At 35.7% G+C, this 17,267-nt stretch overlaps 1 protein-coding gene across 1 annotated transcript in view; it reads right to left on the minus strand.

Moving 5' to 3' along the window:
• The window catches only part of MOB4 (MOB family member 4, phocein), a 31,284-nt gene that overhangs the window by 11,067 nt on the left and 2,950 nt on the right, over positions 1 to 17,267 (minus strand). Inside the window, exons 2-5 of the mRNA XM_055398974.2 lie at positions 16,268 to 16,330; positions 6,974 to 7,074; positions 3,823 to 3,865; positions 3,547 to 3,633 (exon numbers count right to left, since the gene is read on the minus strand). Coding sequence (XP_055254949.1) covers positions 3,547 to 3,633; positions 3,823 to 3,865; positions 6,974 to 7,074; positions 16,268 to 16,330 — 294 coding nt within the window. The remainder of the gene's footprint in view (positions 1 to 3,546; positions 3,634 to 3,822; positions 3,866 to 6,973; positions 7,075 to 16,267; positions 16,331 to 17,267) is intronic.

Genomic DNA, 17,267 nt, shown 5'->3' on the forward strand with positions numbered 1-17,267 from the left:
AAAGGATTCAAAAAGTGTCCTCTCAAGATTTTCTTTTGTTTGTATTTTTACAATAATCCCATCCCTCAAAACTACCATTTGGAAAATACACTACCACCATCCCTTGAAATGTGGAAAATCTAGTGGAGTTGGTCTTCAGCAAGCAGTGTTGCACTTTTAAGATTCACTCACAGGATATAATTCTGATGATTATCCTATCTTACATTTAACATAACTAAAGAAAAAAATTTCCACGGTGGCTCAGTGATAAAGAATCTGCCTGCCAATGCAAGAAACACAGATTCATTCCCTGGGTCAGGAATATCCCCTGGATAAAGAAACGGCAATCCACTCTATTATTCTTGACTGGGAAATCCCATAGACAGAGGAGCCTCAGAGGCGCCTCCTCGAGTCCTCCTCAAAAAAGCTGAACACAACTAAACAACAGCAACAAAGAAAAAAGTGGATGTAGTAATGACTTGGTATATATGTGTCTCATAATACAAGACACACTGGATGGCTTTCCCATATTAAAGTAAGAATAATGCATCGTTACTATTGCCAAAATGACACTAGCTTTCTGGATTCAGTTTCCTAATAGGAATGATCACATCATGTACCATGCTATGGAGTCAATTCCAGTGAATTATCAACGAAACTGCTATGATTTCCCCAGATATAGAATGATATATAATCTTAATACTGCTTCAATTTATTAACTAAAAAAAAAAAAGTAATATCATGAGTGAAGTCAATATTGAAAAATAAGTACTACTAGCTTAGATAGGTATCAGATACTTCTTATTTTGGAGAATTAACCTTTTCAAACATCCAATATTGATTTTCCAACTCAAGAATTAACTGGCTTTAAGCTTTAGTGGTCTGTGAATATAATAATCAAAGGTCTATAATCCTACAGTACAGGGCTAACTCAGTTATTTTCAATGAGTCAATGTTATGTAAAAACTAATTACTACAGATTAAAAGGGAAGGCAGATCAAGGGAAATGCAATGCATATTTTTAAGCAAACCAGTTATAAAGGACATTTTTGAGACAACTAAGGAAAACTGAATGTGTACTACATGTAAGATGACATGAATTATTTAAAACAAAAAATGTTCTATAAACAATTGCAACTTCCTGTACTCTCACCTTAACAAAAACAAAATAAGGAGAAAACAACATGAATGAGATTTTCAATAAGACCAATTATGGAAGGAAAATCATTATGGTGGGTTTCAAGTAAATAGTAAGAAATATTAATGTAGAAAAAAACACTGACCTATAAAATTTAACATTTCTATTTGATAGACTAGTAATCAAATAGTATCAACTAGTAATCACCAAGAGTTATTCCTATAAAAAGAAATTAAAACTAAATCAAAATATCTAAACAAGTGCATTTCATCCATTACACATTAGGTATCAATACAATATGACAGGTGTTATTATGTCATAGTCAACGAATCGTAAGTTCCAGCCAATTTAATTGCCCAGTTACAAGAAATGATACTACACAAACAAAGGAAAGATATACCATATTCATGGATTAGAAGAATTAATATTGTTAAAATGACCGTATTTCCCAAGACAATCTACATACTCAATGCAATCCATATCAAAATACTTATGGCATTTTTAACAGAACTAAAACAAATAATTATAAAATTTGTATGGAAATACAGAAGACCCCACATATCCAAAACAATCTTAAGAAATAAAAACAAAGCTGGAGATACCAAGTGCCTGGTTTGAAACTATACTACAAAGCTATACTAATCAAAACAGTCCAGTACTGACACAAAAACAGATACATAGGGAAGAGACTAGAGAGCCCAGAAATAAACCCACACTTACATGGTCAGCTGTCTATAACAAGAGAGGCAATATATATACTGGGGTAAAGAAAGTCTCTTCAATAAACGGTGCTGGGAAAATTGGACAGCTACATGCAAAAGAGTAAAACTGGATTACTTACACCATACACAAAAATACACTCAAAATGGATTTAAGATTTAAATGTCAGATGGGAAACCATAAAACTCCCAGAAGAATAAAAGGGTAGTACACTCTGACAATCAGGTTAAAAAATGGGCAGAAGACCTGAATACACATTTTATCAAAAGAAGACATACAGATGGCCAACAGACACATGCAAAGATGCTTAACATCAAGGAAATGCAAATAAAACCAGAATGAGATACTACCTCACGTTTGTCAAAAAGATTACCACTGAAAAAACAAGGACTTCCCTGGCGGTCCAATGGTTAAGAATCTGCGCTTCCACGACAGGGGGCATGAGTTAATCCCTGCTTGGGGAACTGAGATCCCACATGCTGTGCAGTATGGCCCACCCCCAAAAAAAGGACAAAAAATAAGTACTGTTGAGGAGATATGGGAACCCTCCTGCACTGCTGGACAGAATGTAAACTGGTACAACCACTATGGAAAACAGTACAGGGGTTCCTCAAAAAAAGAAAAATAGAAACTGCCATACAACCCAGCAATTCTATTCCTGTGTACTTGCGCAAAGAAACAAAAATACTAATCAAACAGATATATGCATGCCCATGTTCACTGAGGTATTATTTATAGTAGCCAAGATATGGAAGCAGGGCTTCTCTGATGGCTCAGTGGTAAAGAATTCACCTGACCATGCAGGAGACGCAGGTTTGATCTCTGAGTCGGGGAGATCACCTCGAGAAGGAAGTGGCAACCTACTCCAGTATTCCTGCCTGGGAAATCCCATGGACAGAGGAACCTGGTGGGCTACAGATCATGGAGTCATAAGAGTCAGACACAAGAGCGACTAAACAACAACGACAACAAAGATACAGAAACAAGCTAAGTGTCCATATAAAGAAGATGTGGTATGTACACACACTGGCATAAAAGAATGAAATTTTGCCATTTGCAAAAGCATGGATGGACCTAGAGGGTATTATGCTACGTGAAAAAAAGTCAGAGAAAGGCAAATACCATATGATTTCACTTGTATGTGGAATCTAAAAAACAAAACAAGACAGAGAAAGACAAATACCTTATGATTTCACTTGTAAGTGGAATCTAAAAAAACAAAAGTGAAGAAACAATAAAACAGAAGTCATAGAGTACAAAGGTTGCCAGAAGGGAGATAGAAATGAATGAAATAGGTGAGGAAGATTAAGAGGTATAAACTGCCAGTTACAAAATAAATGAGTCCTAGGAATGAAATGCACAACATGAGAAACACTCTCAGTAATACTGTAGTAACTCTGTATGATGACAGATGGTAAACTAAACATGGTGATCACTTTGTACTTTAGAGAAATATCAAATCAGTATGCTTTACTCCTGAAACTAACATAGTGTAGGTTGATGATATTTTAATTAAAAAATTTTCAAAAGATACCAATCAAAAGAAATCCTAAAGTAACACTGTGACAATAACCTCGCATCAAAAAACTCTAAACCAAAGAGCAAAATAAACAGTGACCTAAAAACTCAAAAAAAATTTGTCTACCATTGTCTTGAAGGGATTTAGGTTATAATGAATCTATTAGTCATTCAACTTTATACATTCTCACCTCTTTTGGTGTTTTATGAGCTGCACAAAGAAAAATCCACTGTTCAGTTGCCGTCATCTGAGTGCAGGTATCTGGATGGCATTCACTCTGTTAAAAATTGTTACATTTATTAATATGTAAAATAACAATGAAAAAGTTTATCAATTGAGTTGCTACATTTTGTGCAAAATTCTAGAATAAATTACAAATTCTGGATGTCTTTGTAAGCACATTAATTTCTAAAAACAGGAAAAAAATCAGAACTTTCAATTAGTTTTAAGTTAAAGAAAATATTACCTGAAGTTTGACAGCAAGTCCATTTAGCTCAAGACAGAATTGCCTAAAAAGGTAAATATATAAATGAAAAAGCCTTATCTATTCTCCATATTATTTTTAGAATATTAATTGTAATATTAATCCTTTCTCATCCTTTCTCATCACTATTATCAATACCACTTGAACTTACATGGCACATTCCTTACAAAGACATACACATTAGTAAACAAAACCCCAAACTAGCAATCCTCATAATAACATTCAATATCAGTGTTCAGTGAGTTGATCACTTTACACACTAGAAATTAGTGTAATTTTTCTGAGAAATAATTTGAAAATATTTACCAAGAACCTTACAAAGTGTGTATTTTTTGACTAAGTCATTCTCTTAAGGATCTATTCTGATGAAACAATCAGAACTGCAATCTAGATATATGTACAAAGATGATCACTTAAACTCTATACATAAAAAATTTCTTTGAAACATAAATGATTAGCAACTGGAAAATAGTAAAATGCTGACATTACACAAACATACAAAAGATATATACTTATATTCACAGTACAATTCCAGTTATATAAAAATTTATGTGTGTGTATATATCTGAATACAGTCATCCCTGGTCAGGAAATATTCCACATGCCGCTGAGGCAACTAAGCACAACTTGTAAGCCTGTGCTCTACAGCATGAGAGCTGAAAACTACTGAGCCCACATGCTATGACTACTGAAGCCAGTGCGCCTAGTCTGTGCTGTGCAACAAGAGAAGCCACGGTAATGAGAAACCCATTCACCACAACTACAGAGTAGCCTCCACTCACGACAACTAGAAAAGCCCATGCAGCAACAAAGACTCAGCATAGCCAACAATGAAATGAATTATTTTTTTTAAAAGAAGAAAGCAAGTTAAAAAACAAAGGTCAAATTATCAGCTATCCATTTCCACTTCAGATGCCTAATAACAATGTTGTTCTAAGAGTATACAAATAACACTATTTCTGAATCACTACATAAATTTATACTGCTCAATATCTGTAAGTTGCATGTTTTATGTTTCTGAGTTGTTTTCCACTAAGTAGTAATTAAGACCGGAGAAGGCAATGGCAAGCCACTCCAGTACTCTTGCCTAGAAAATCCCATGGATGGAGGAGCCTGGTAGGCTGCAGTCCGTGGGGTCGCTATGGGTCGGACACGACTGAGCGACTTCACTTTCACTTTTCACTTTCACACATTGGAGAAGGAAATGGCAACCCACTCCAGTGTTCTTGCCTGGAGAATCCCAGGGACGGGGGAGCCTGGTGGGCTTCCGTCTGTGGGGTCACAAAGAGTCGGACACGACTGAAGTGACGCAGTAGTAGTAGTAGTAATAAAGACAGGTGGTGATAAACAAGTTTCTCACCTAGTCCAGTCTACTTACAGCCAACAGGAAAATTAAGCTAACTGATCTGGCAGTGTTACAGGTACAATCTGTGGCAAACAGTGTAAACTTAACAGCTTCAAGTTAATTCAACACAGGGCTCACACACAGTTACGTAGCTGAAGGGTCAAACCAGAGCTAACTATCCTCTAGTCACTAAGCCCTATACACTGGCATGGGATTGCAGCCATTTAGAGGAAACAGCATCTTTTCCTGATTACAAATATTCAGTGAGAAGTACTGGGAGATTTCACTGAGGTCAAGATTCAATCCCCATTAACATATAATCAACTACATTAACCAGTAATAGCAAGTATTAAGCCTCAAATCAGTAACATTAAGCACATGCAAAAAAATCAAACTACTTTGAAAACTCCTTTTGGTTAACTGTAAAGATGTATACACTATAATAAAGACACAAAACAATATATATGTGATGTATAATATTTAAATTATACAAAACAAAAATAAGTGAATTGTACCAAAAAAAATAATATTAGAAAATAACAAAAGTAGTAACAATAGCACCAGGACAAATGGAATATGCATAAGAAAGATTTTACAAGTTTTGTATACTGCATATTTTACAGTCTAAGTAGGGAGGAAAAAGCTTTTTTAGATCTGAAATAAAAAACTTGTAAATTAAAATGAACCCTAACTTTTTAGAAATTATGCTTATGGTGTAAAAAAATACCCGAGATTACTTTCTTCATTAATCCCACAGGTAAGTAAGTAGTTATTTTCAAAGTAGATTAAAATAAGGCAGAGTATATATCATTCTAAAGTGTTTTCTATATTTATAAGAATGGCATAACATCTACATACTCATGATTTCAATGATCATCCATAAAGATGTATTAAAAAAGAAAACCTGATCAAGTAGTCAAGTGACTTGCCCAAGAAACTGGCAGCTTACAAAACAAGTCTTCCCTGAAACTGCTAAACTGTTATGACAAGACACCGTCTTAACAATATCTAGACAAGACTATAGCATCAAAACAAAACAACAGAAAAGGTACCCTGTCTACAAATTGAGGCACTCATCACAGGAAATATGGTCTAATTTATGCAGGAAAATTCATATCTCTACTTTATTCTATTATTTAAAAATCAACTCAAAGTAACAAACTTGTATGAACACATATTTCATGCTGCCTTCTCCAACTTATCAATTCCCATTTACAATGCGAAGTGTTTAACTTCAAGAAATAACCTAATTAAAAAGAAAGAAAGAAATAACCTAGTAACTTCAGGTTACAGCTGCTTCTAAAGTTGACTCATGATTCATTAGAAATCAATTTTTCATTCAAAGAATATTATTAAAAGCTCTAAAACTTATTTCAGGATTACAACTAATCTTCATTTACCAAAGAGAAGACTGGAAATTCATATTAGTTGACAGGTAACACATCAGCTACCATGTCTAGACTAGGCCCTCTAGAGAATAATAAAGTAGGAGGGTAGTAGGCAGTAAAAATGAGTAGGTACATGGAAATACTACATTTGTGATTAAAGGTAATGATTAAGGGAAACTGTGTAAAATGATAAGAAGGTCCAAATCCATAAATACAGAAAACAATCAGTAAATAACAATGTTGAAAACTTTATAACACTGAAAACATAAAAGCTTTAGAAACTGGCTTTTTGGTCTATAGCTAAAAATAATAATTTATGATTCATAATCATAATTAATATTAAAGGTTATTTTTACTACTAGAAGTACTATTACTATTTTGATACATCATGAGGACCTACCTTAAATGTTCATACTTCCATACACCTTCATCTTGGCCTTCAGGTGGTTCAAGAATTTTGTCAATATTGGAACAATCTGCTCTTATGTTCTGTTGAATATACTACAAACAAACAAGTTTTATAGTTAATTAAAATATTATACTACACAGTAAATCATACAAGAGTTATTGTTTAATGGGTACAGACTTTCAGTTGGGAAAGATGAAAAAGTTCTGGAGATGGAGATGGTTGCACAACAATGTGAATGTACTTGATACCACAAAACCATACACTTAAAAATGGCAAAAATTATCAATTTTATGTTATGCATTTTTTGCCACAACAAGAAAAAGCAGAGTGAATAGTGAACAAGAAAATCCAAAGAAATCAATGCCCAGAGGTAATCAAACTGACAAAAACTAAAGATAAAGAAGCTGGGGCAGAGGAAGGAACATTTCCAACCTTATTCTATGAGGCTGCAATCACCCTGATACCAAAACCAGGCAAAGACAACACAAAAAAAGAAAATTACAGGCCAATATCACTGATGAACAAAGATGCAAAAATCCTTAACAGAATTCTAGCAAACAGAATTCAACAACACATAAAAAAGCTCATACACGATGATCAAGTCGGGCTTATTCAAGGGATTCAAGGATTCTTCAACATACACAAATCAATCAATGTAATACACCATATGAACAAATTGAAAGATAAAAATCATATGGTCATCCCAATAGATGCAGAAAAAAACCTCTGACAAAATTCAGCACCCACTTATGATAAAAATGCTTCAAAAAATGGGCAAAGAAGGAATCTACCTCAAAACAACAAAGGCCATATATGATAAGCCCACAGCAAACATTATTTTCAATGCTGAAAAACTAAAAGCATTCCCTCTAAGATTAGGAACAAGACAAGGGTAATCACCCTCAATTCAACATAGCTTTGGAAGTCCTAGCTATGGCAATTAGAGAAGAAAAAGAAATAAAAGGAATTAAGATGGGAAAAGAAGAAGTAAAACACAGATGACAAGATACTATACATAGAAAACCCAAAAGAAACTATAGGAAAATTACTAGAGTTAATCGGAATTCAGCAAAGTCACAGGATACAAGGTCAATACCCAGAAATCACTTGCACGCCTATATACTAACAATAAAAATCAGAAAGAGAAATTAAGGAATCAATCCCATTCACCTTTGCAACAAAAAGAATAAAACATCTAGGAATAAAGAGAATCTCCTTTTATCTCTAAGGAGACAAAAGAACCTATATGGAAAATTATAAGACAGTGATGGAAGAAATCAAAGACAACATAAACAGATGGAGAGATAGTCCATGCTCCTGGGCAGGAAGAATCAATATTGTGAAAATGACTATACTACCAAATGCAATCTACAGATTTAATGCAATCTTTATCAAATTACCAATGGTATTTTTCATAGAACTTGAACAAAAAATTTCGCAATTCATATGGAAACACAAAAGATCCCGAAGAGCCAAAGCAGTCTTGATAAAGAAGAATGGAGCTGAAGGAATCAACCTTCCTGACTTCAGATTATACTACAAAGTTACAGTCATCAAGATAGTATGATACTGGCACAAAAACAGAAATATAGACCAATGGAACAAGATAGAAAGCCCAGAGATAAACCCACACACTGATGGGTACCTTATTTTTGACAAAGGAGGCAAGAATATACAATGGGGCAAAGATAGCCTCTTTAATAAGTGATGCTGGGAAAACTGGACAGCTACATGCAAAAGAATGAAATTAGAACACTTCCTAATGCCATACACAAAGATAAACGCAAAATGGATTAAAGACCTAAACGTAAGACCAGAAACTATAAAACTCTTAGAGGAAAATATAGGCAGAACACTCGATGACATAAATCAGAGCAAGATATTCTATGACCCACCTCTTAAAGTAATGGAAATAAAAACAAAAATAAACAAGTGGGCTCCAATTAAACTTAAAAGCTTTTGCACAGCAAAGGAAACTACAAATAAGGTGAAAAGACAACCCTCAGAATGGGAGAAGATAACAGCAAAGGAAACAACTGATAAAGAATTAATTTCCAAAATATACAAGCAATTTATACAACTCAATATCAGGAAAACAAACAACCCAATCACAAAGTGGGAAAAAGATCTAAACAAACATTTCTCCAAGGAAGACATACAGATGGCTAACAAACACATGAAAAGATGCTTGACATCGCTCATTATTAGAGAAATGCAAATCAAAACTACAACGAGATATCACCTCACACCAGTCAGAATGACCATGAAAAAGTCTACAAACAATAAAAGCTGGACGGGTGTGGAGAAAAGGGAACTCTCTTGCATTGCTGGTGGGAATGTAAATTGAAGTCACTATGGAAGACGGTATGGAGATTACTTAAAAAACTAGGAATAAAACCACCATATGTGGAGAAGGAAATGGCTACCCACTCCAGTAATCTTGCCTGGAAAAGTCCATGGACAGAGGAGCCTGGCAGGCTACAGTCCGTGGGGTCACAAGAGTCAGACATGACTTAGTGACCAAACCAGCCACCACTACGAAGTGAATATATGCCTAAAGATAATGTGTGAAAAGGATATTTGCCATACCTCATGGACGGAGGAGCCTGGTAGATTGCCGTCCATGGCGTCGCTAAGAGTCGGACATGAATGAACGCTTCCCTTTCACTTTTCACTTTCATGCATTGGAGAAGGAAATGGCAACCCACTCCAGTGTTCTTGCCTGGAGAATCCCAGGGACGGGGGAGCCTGGTGGGCTGCCGTCTCTGGGGTTGCACAGAGTCGGACACGACTGAAGCGACTTAGCAGCAGCAGTAGCTAGTGTTTTGGTGGGAGGATGGGGGTCAAGGAAGACTTGGGGTTATTTTTTCATCAACTTCCATTTTATACTTATTTATAATGGGCCATTATTTTTACTAATACTGTAAAACTATGAAAATTAATAAAATACTAAAAGGTTCATATAGAAAAAAAAAAAAAAAACACCATATGACCCAGCAATCTCACTCCTAGGCATATACCTTACGGAAACCAAAACTGAAAAAGCCACATGTACCTCAATGTTCATTGCAGCACTATTTACAATAGCTAGAACATGGAAGCAACCTGTCCATCACCAACTCCCGGAGTTCACTCAAACTCGTATGTCCATCGAGTCGGTGATGCCATCCAGCCATCTCATTCTCTGTCATCCCCTTCTCCTCCCGCCCCCAACCCCTTCTGATGAATTTATTTTCAGGGCAGCAATGGAGAAACAGACAGAAAACAGACCTAAGGACACAGTGGGAGGGGAGAAGGGAGAGGGTGAGATGTATGGAGACAGTAACATGGAAATTTGTAACACCATATGTAAAATAGATAGCTAATGGGAATTTGCTATATGACTCAGGGAACTCAAACAGGGGTTCTGTGACAATCTAGAAGGGTGGGAAGGAGAGGGAGATGGAAGGGAGGTTCGGGAGGCAGTGGACAGGGTGTACCTATGGCTGATTCTTGATGTATGACAGAAAACCACAAAATTCTGTAAAGCAAATATCCTTCAATTAAAAAAAAATAAAATGAAAAAAAAAAAGATAAAGAAGCCAGGGGAAAAGACACGGACCTTAGAATAAGAATTCAAATGAGTGCAGCTTTCTCATCAGAAACCACAGATGATAGGAAGAAATGGCATAATACTTTTAAAGTGCTGAAAGAAAAGCATAGTCAACTCAAGAGTTCTTTACCTAGCAAAAATACCCTTCAAGAATAAAGATACAGATACTCTCAGAGGAAAGAAAACTAAGGAGAATTCCTAGCCAGCAGATGGCTCTAAAAGAATTACTAAACCAGAAATAAACTTAGAATATCAAGAGCATCAGCAATTATAAATATCTGGGTATAAATATATATTAGACTATTTTCCTTTGATCTTTAAAATATAGTTGGCAGATGAAAGCAAAATATGCAACATTCTCCAATAGGGTTTTCAAGGTATATATTAATACATGTAATGTAGACAGCTATAGTATAAAGGAGGAGGGTTCAGTTCAGTTCAGTTCAGTCGCTCAGTCGTGTCCGACTCTCCGCGACCCCATGAATCACAGCATGCCAGGCCTCCCTGTCCATCACCAACTCCCAGAGTACACTCAAACTCATGTCCACAGAGTCGGTGATGCCATCCAGCCATCTCATTTTCCGTCGTCCCCTTCTCCTCCCGCCCCCAACCTTTCCCAGCATCAGAGTCTTTTCCAGTGAGTCAACTCGTCGCATGAGGTGAGGGTAAAGAGGTCTAAATAATGATAGTTTTTGCATTTCAATCAAAGCAGTAAAATACTGACTGTAAATAGACTGTGAAAAGTTAAGCATGTACTTAGTAATTTCTAAAACAATCATCAAAAAATTATATGAAATACAGCCAAAATTAGAATAAAATAGAATATGCTCAAATAACCCTTAAGGCAGAAAAGGGGAAACAAAGAAAGAGGAAACAAACAAAGGAAAAGTAACAAAAGGATAATTTTAAATCTAAACATACCTATCAATAACTACATTAACACTGTTGTTGTTTTAATTGCTCAGTTGTGTCTGATTCTTTGTAACCCCATGGACTGTAGCCTATCAGTCTCCTCTATCCATGGGATGTCCAAAGCAAGAAAACTGGAGTGGGTTGCCATTTCCTTCTCCAGAGAATCTTCCCAACCCAGGGATTGACTGAATCCATGTCTCTTGCATTGGCAGGTGGATTTGGAGCCACCAGGGAAGCCTATATTGAGATTAAATGGCTTAAATACACTAATTAAAAGACAAGGATTGTCAGAAAGAACAGAGAAATAAACCCAACTATACTGTTTACAAGAAACTTACTTCAAATATAATGACATAGGTAGGTTAAAAGTAAATGGATGGAAAAAAATACACCATACAAACAAATCAAAAGACAGCTGCAAGGAATGAAAGGTAGTTCAACACTAAAAAAAAAAAAAATTAACCAATATAATACACTACATTAATATTAAAAGGGAAAAAACACACAGTCATTTCAATTAACGCAGGAAAGGCATCTGACAAAATCCAACATCCTTCATAATAAAAATATAGAAAATCAGGTATAGGATAGAAGTTCCTCAATATGATGAAGGGCTTTTATAAAAATCCACAAGCAATGTCATACTCAGTGGTGAAAAACAGATAGATTTCCCTTGCTCTAAAATTAAACATGAGGGAATTCCTGGGTAGTCCAATGGTTAGGACATTACACTTTCACTGCCAAGGGACAGAGTTCAACCCCTGGTCATCAGGGAACTAAGATCCCACAAGACCAAAAACAACAACAAAAAAAAACATCCAGAAATGAGACAAGAATGCCTGCTTTCACCATTGCTATTCAACACTGTACTTAAATTCTAGCCAGAACAATTAAACAGAAAATAAATAAAGGTACAGATGACATGATCCTATATACAGAAACCCCAAAGAATCCACAGGAAAGCTCATAAAGCTAACAAATGAATTCAACGAAGTAGCAGAATACAAGATCAATATAATAAATAAGTTGTGTTTCAGACTTCCCTAGTGGCATAGTGGATAGGAATCCACCTGTCAATACAGGGGACATGGGTTCCATCCCCAGTCCAGGAAGATTCCACATGCCTTGGGACAACTGAGCCCATGCACCGCAATTACTGAGCATGCATTATTAACTCAGAGAAAGCGTGAATGTAGCAACAAAGACCCAGAGCAACCAAAAACAACAACAATATATATATATATATCAGTTGCATATACCTTCAATGAACAATTCAAGAAGAAAAGAAAGAAACTCCTGGAGCTTCCCAGATGGCTCAGTGGTCAAGAATTTGCCTGCCAATGCAGGAGACACAGGTTCGATCCCTGATCTGGGAAGATTCCACATGCTGTGGAACAACTGAACCACAACTACTCAGCCCTCATGCAGCAACTACTGAAGACCATGCACCTTAAAAGCCCGTGCTCCACAGTAAGAGAAGCCACAGTAATGAGAAGCCCATGCACGGCAACTACAGAGTCGCCCCCACTCTCTGCAGCTAGAGAAAAAGCCCACCCAGCAAAGAATACCCAGCACAGGAAAAATAAAAGAAAGAAAAAAAAAGGAAAGCAACTCCTATATATATCCATACCTATATATAACTGAATCATTTTGCTGTACACCTGAACATTGTAAATCAACTATTTACTTCAATAAAAAATAATAAGAAAAAAAGAAAGTAACTCCATCTACAACAGTACTTGAAAGAATAAAATACGGAAGAATTAATTTAAATCAGAAGATTAAATACTTGCATACTGAAAATTACAAAACATTGTTAAAAGTAATTAAAGAAGACCTAAATGAAAGCTATCTTACGACCATAGGTAGACTTAATATTGTTATCAATATTGTGGCACCCCACTCCAGTACTCTTGCCTGGAAAATCCCATGGATGGAGGAGCCTGGTGGGCTGCAGTCCATGGGGTCGCGGAGAGTCGGACATGACTGAGCGACTTCACTTTCACTTTCCTGCATTGGAGAAGGAAATGGCAACCCACTCCAGTGTTCTTTCTTGCCTGGAGAGTCCCAGGGACAGGGGAGCCTGGTGGGCTGCCCGTCTATGGGGTCGCACAGAGTTGGACACGACTGACATGACTTAGCAGCAGCAGCAAAGCAATCTACAGATTCTGTGCAATCTCTACCAGAATTCCAAGTCTTTCTGCAAGAATGGAAAAGCTGATTCTCAAATTTATATGTATTTATATGTAATTCCAAGGGGCACCAAATAGTCAAAGAATCTTGAAAACATAAATTGAAGGATGCACACTTCCCAATTTCAAGACTTACTACAAAAATACAGTGGACTTCCCTAGAGATCCAGTGGCTAGGACTCTGTTCTCCCAATGCAGGGGAACTAAGTTCCATCCCTGACCAGAGAACTAGATCCCACATGCCGCAACTAAGAGTTCTCATGCCCTAACTATTGTACGTACTGCAAACAAGATCCTGTGAGCCACAACTAAGACCCGGTGCAGCCTAAGTAATCAGTTAAAGCAGGTGTTGATATTTTTAAAAAAAGGTCTAGTACTGACATAAGCATAGACTTATAGACCAATGGAACTGAACAGAGGACTAGAAATAAACCCTCACATAAAGTTAAATTATTTTTGACAAGTGTCAAAAACCACTCAATGTGGAAAGGATAGTCATTTTAAAGTATACAGTTCTGTGGCTTTCTTGTACTCACAATGTTGTGCAACCAAAGAAAAGCCCTGGACCTAACGGCTCTACTGGTGAATTTGACTAAATATTAAAAGAACTAACACCAATCCTTCTCTAAGTCTTTCAAAAAAAATTGAAAACAACAGCATACTTCCTAACTCCATTACAGCAGCATTCCTGATACCAAAGCCAAATTAAGATACTCTAAGAAAACTAGAAACCAATACCCCTTGTGAACACTGATGCAAAAAATCCTAACAAATTCAGCAGCAAATTAAAATGATTACACACCATAATCAAATGAGATTTATTCCTTGAACGGAAGGATGGTTCAACATACAAAAACTGACCAATACACCATGTTAACAGAATGGAGGGGAAAAAAAACAACACAATGATCTCAATTGGCGCAGAAAAAGCATTTGACAAAATTCAACACCTTTTTATGATAAAAACACTAACAAACTTAAAATAAGAGGAAATTAACTCAACATAATGAAGGCCAAATATGAAAAATACACAGCAAACATCATACTTAATGTGGAAGAGACTGAAAGCTTTCCATTAAGATCATAAGGATGCCTGCTGTTGCCACTTCTATTCAAAATAGTATTTGAAATTCCAGCCAGAGTAATTAGGCAAGAAAAAGAAATAAAAGGCATCTAGATTAGAAAGAAACAAGCTGTTTGCAAATGAAATAATCTCATATGTAGAAACCCAAAAGATTTCACAAAAAAATTATTAGGACTAATAAACAAATTCAGCATAGCATCAGAACAAAACTCTACTTTTAAAGGGAAAAATATCTGCATATTTTTCCTCTTAATTTTTGCCAATTTCCACACACAGAACTCCAGATTTTATTTCTAAACCCTCCACAAGGCCTCTTTACTAACCTATTAAATATTTATTCACTGAATACATTCCTTTTTTTTAACAATACATTCTTAAAAGGCAATGAGCAAAGCCATTCAATCATCAGTACTCTTCTATTTCCTGTGCTAAGTATCTAAATACTATACTGAATCCATTCTAAAGGTTTTTAATGTTTCTGTTAAGATTATTAAATGTTTGGGGGCAGGGGCTTCACCGCCTGGCTCTCAAGATCTTAGTTCCCTGACTAGGGATCAAATCCATGCCCTCTGCAGTGGAAGCACAGAGTCCTAACCACTAGATCACCAGGGAAATCCCTAACAAATTTTTACTACTCAAAGAATTCAGCTGTATTTTTATTTTGTTTTCCAATACTTTTAAACAACACAATAAATCCAAATAGCTATCTACTTTAACTATCAAAATCAAACAGCCTTGACTAATATACTAGCACAGCCAATTTCAGTCATCCTTTTATTAACCCTTTAGTGTGATTTTTAAGAATTAGCTATGGAAACTTTTTTCTCCCAGTTTCCATATTTTATTCATTTGGGAATAAATTAAAGAAAAAAAAAAAAACCAACATAGTATACAATATGGTTCTCAGTAAAAATGCTTAAAAATCTTCCTGAGGGGTTTCTCAAACCAAACATGCTATCACCTCCTCAATAATCACAGTCTTAGTGAGCTATTTGGTGGTGGAAACAAACTTTCAAATATATTGGAGGGAGACAAAAGAAGTAGTAGTAACTATGGGAATTCCCTGGCAGTCCCCTGGCGAGTGGTTAGGATGTAGTGGTCTTACTACCAGGGTCCAAGGTTCAATTGCTGGTCAGGGAACTAAGATCCTGCAAACCAAGCATGTTCTCTAATGTTCAATCACCAAATGAATAATGAGTATGCTTCTACTTTATACTTACATTATTCCACTTAAGTATTCAATTATTTGTGAATTAAATTCATTCTAAAATAAAATTTTATACCCTAATTTGGTATATATTAATAGATAATAAAATGTATTTAAGTTTAATGATAGTTTAACATGCCATCTTAAAACAAAATGAGGTTTGATAAAAGTTTTAAGCAGGCACCCCAATAATTCCATAGATTCTGGTTTGTGCTAAAAGATATAGGAACACTTAACTATGCCAAGAGAGATAAAATGCTTAGGTTATTGGAGTTGCAAAAGAAACTATTATTATTACCTGTTGAACAGCAAGTGTACTGTCCATTTCATCAAAGGATTCATCAGGCCAATTATAGAAATCCTATAAGAAAAAATGTCATGGTTAAAGCATATACAAAGTTACAAAGAAGATGCAATACTATTATGATTAACTTCAATTCTTAACAAAGATCCAAAGTTGTATCTGGGGAGAAGAAAAGTTCTCATATTTTAAACAATGTGATAATTAGCAAGGAAGTTAAAGAAATTTTATTCAATGTTTTAAATGAACACCAAGATTTTATTTAACTGATCTCTAAGTTACAGTTTTCTCAACCATAGATCCCTCAAATATGGCTCTCATAAACCTTTCATGTGTTATGAATTGATAAGTGCAGCACAATTTTGTTTGTGGTGGTTAAATATTTTTCCAAAAGTTCTAATGAAAAAAAATATCCAGGCAGTAAAAAACTTCATCAGTTTTTACCCAAAGAGAATAACTAGAATAAGCAGCAGTTAATACTCCATTAAGTATTATTTAAGACAGATATTATAAATTACAATTCTAATTGCAAATGATGTTTTAAATTTCCAAATCAAAACGTGAGCACCATCAAATACGAATCATTTAAAAAGAACAACCTGGGACTTCCATGGTGGTCCAGTGGCTAAGACTGCATGCTCCCAGTGAAGGGGCCTGGGTTTGATCCTTAGTCAGGGAACTAGATCCCACATGCTGCAACTAAGACCCTTCGAAGTTAAATAAATAAATAAATATATTTTAATTTAAAAAAATAAAAAAAAGAACAACCTACTTTTAAAAAATTTATTTATTTTTTGGTTGTGCAGGGTCTTCATTGCTGCACTCGGGCTTTTTCTAATTGCAGAGAGCTGGGCACACAGAGAGAAGTGTGGCTTCTCTTGTTGCAGAGCATGGGCTCTAGACAGCACGGGTTTCAGTAGTTGCCACAGGTGGGCTCAGGAGTTGCAGATCCTGGGCCTCTAGCACACAGGTTCCACAGTTGTGGCATGTGGGCTTA

Source organism: Moschus berezovskii, chromosome 2, assembly GCF_049115385.1.
Source record: "Moschus berezovskii isolate FMDL1 chromosome 2, NW_MosBer_1.0, whole genome shotgun sequence".
In the NCBI taxonomy this organism is placed as follows: Eukaryota; Metazoa; Chordata; class Mammalia; order Artiodactyla; family Moschidae; genus Moschus; species Moschus berezovskii.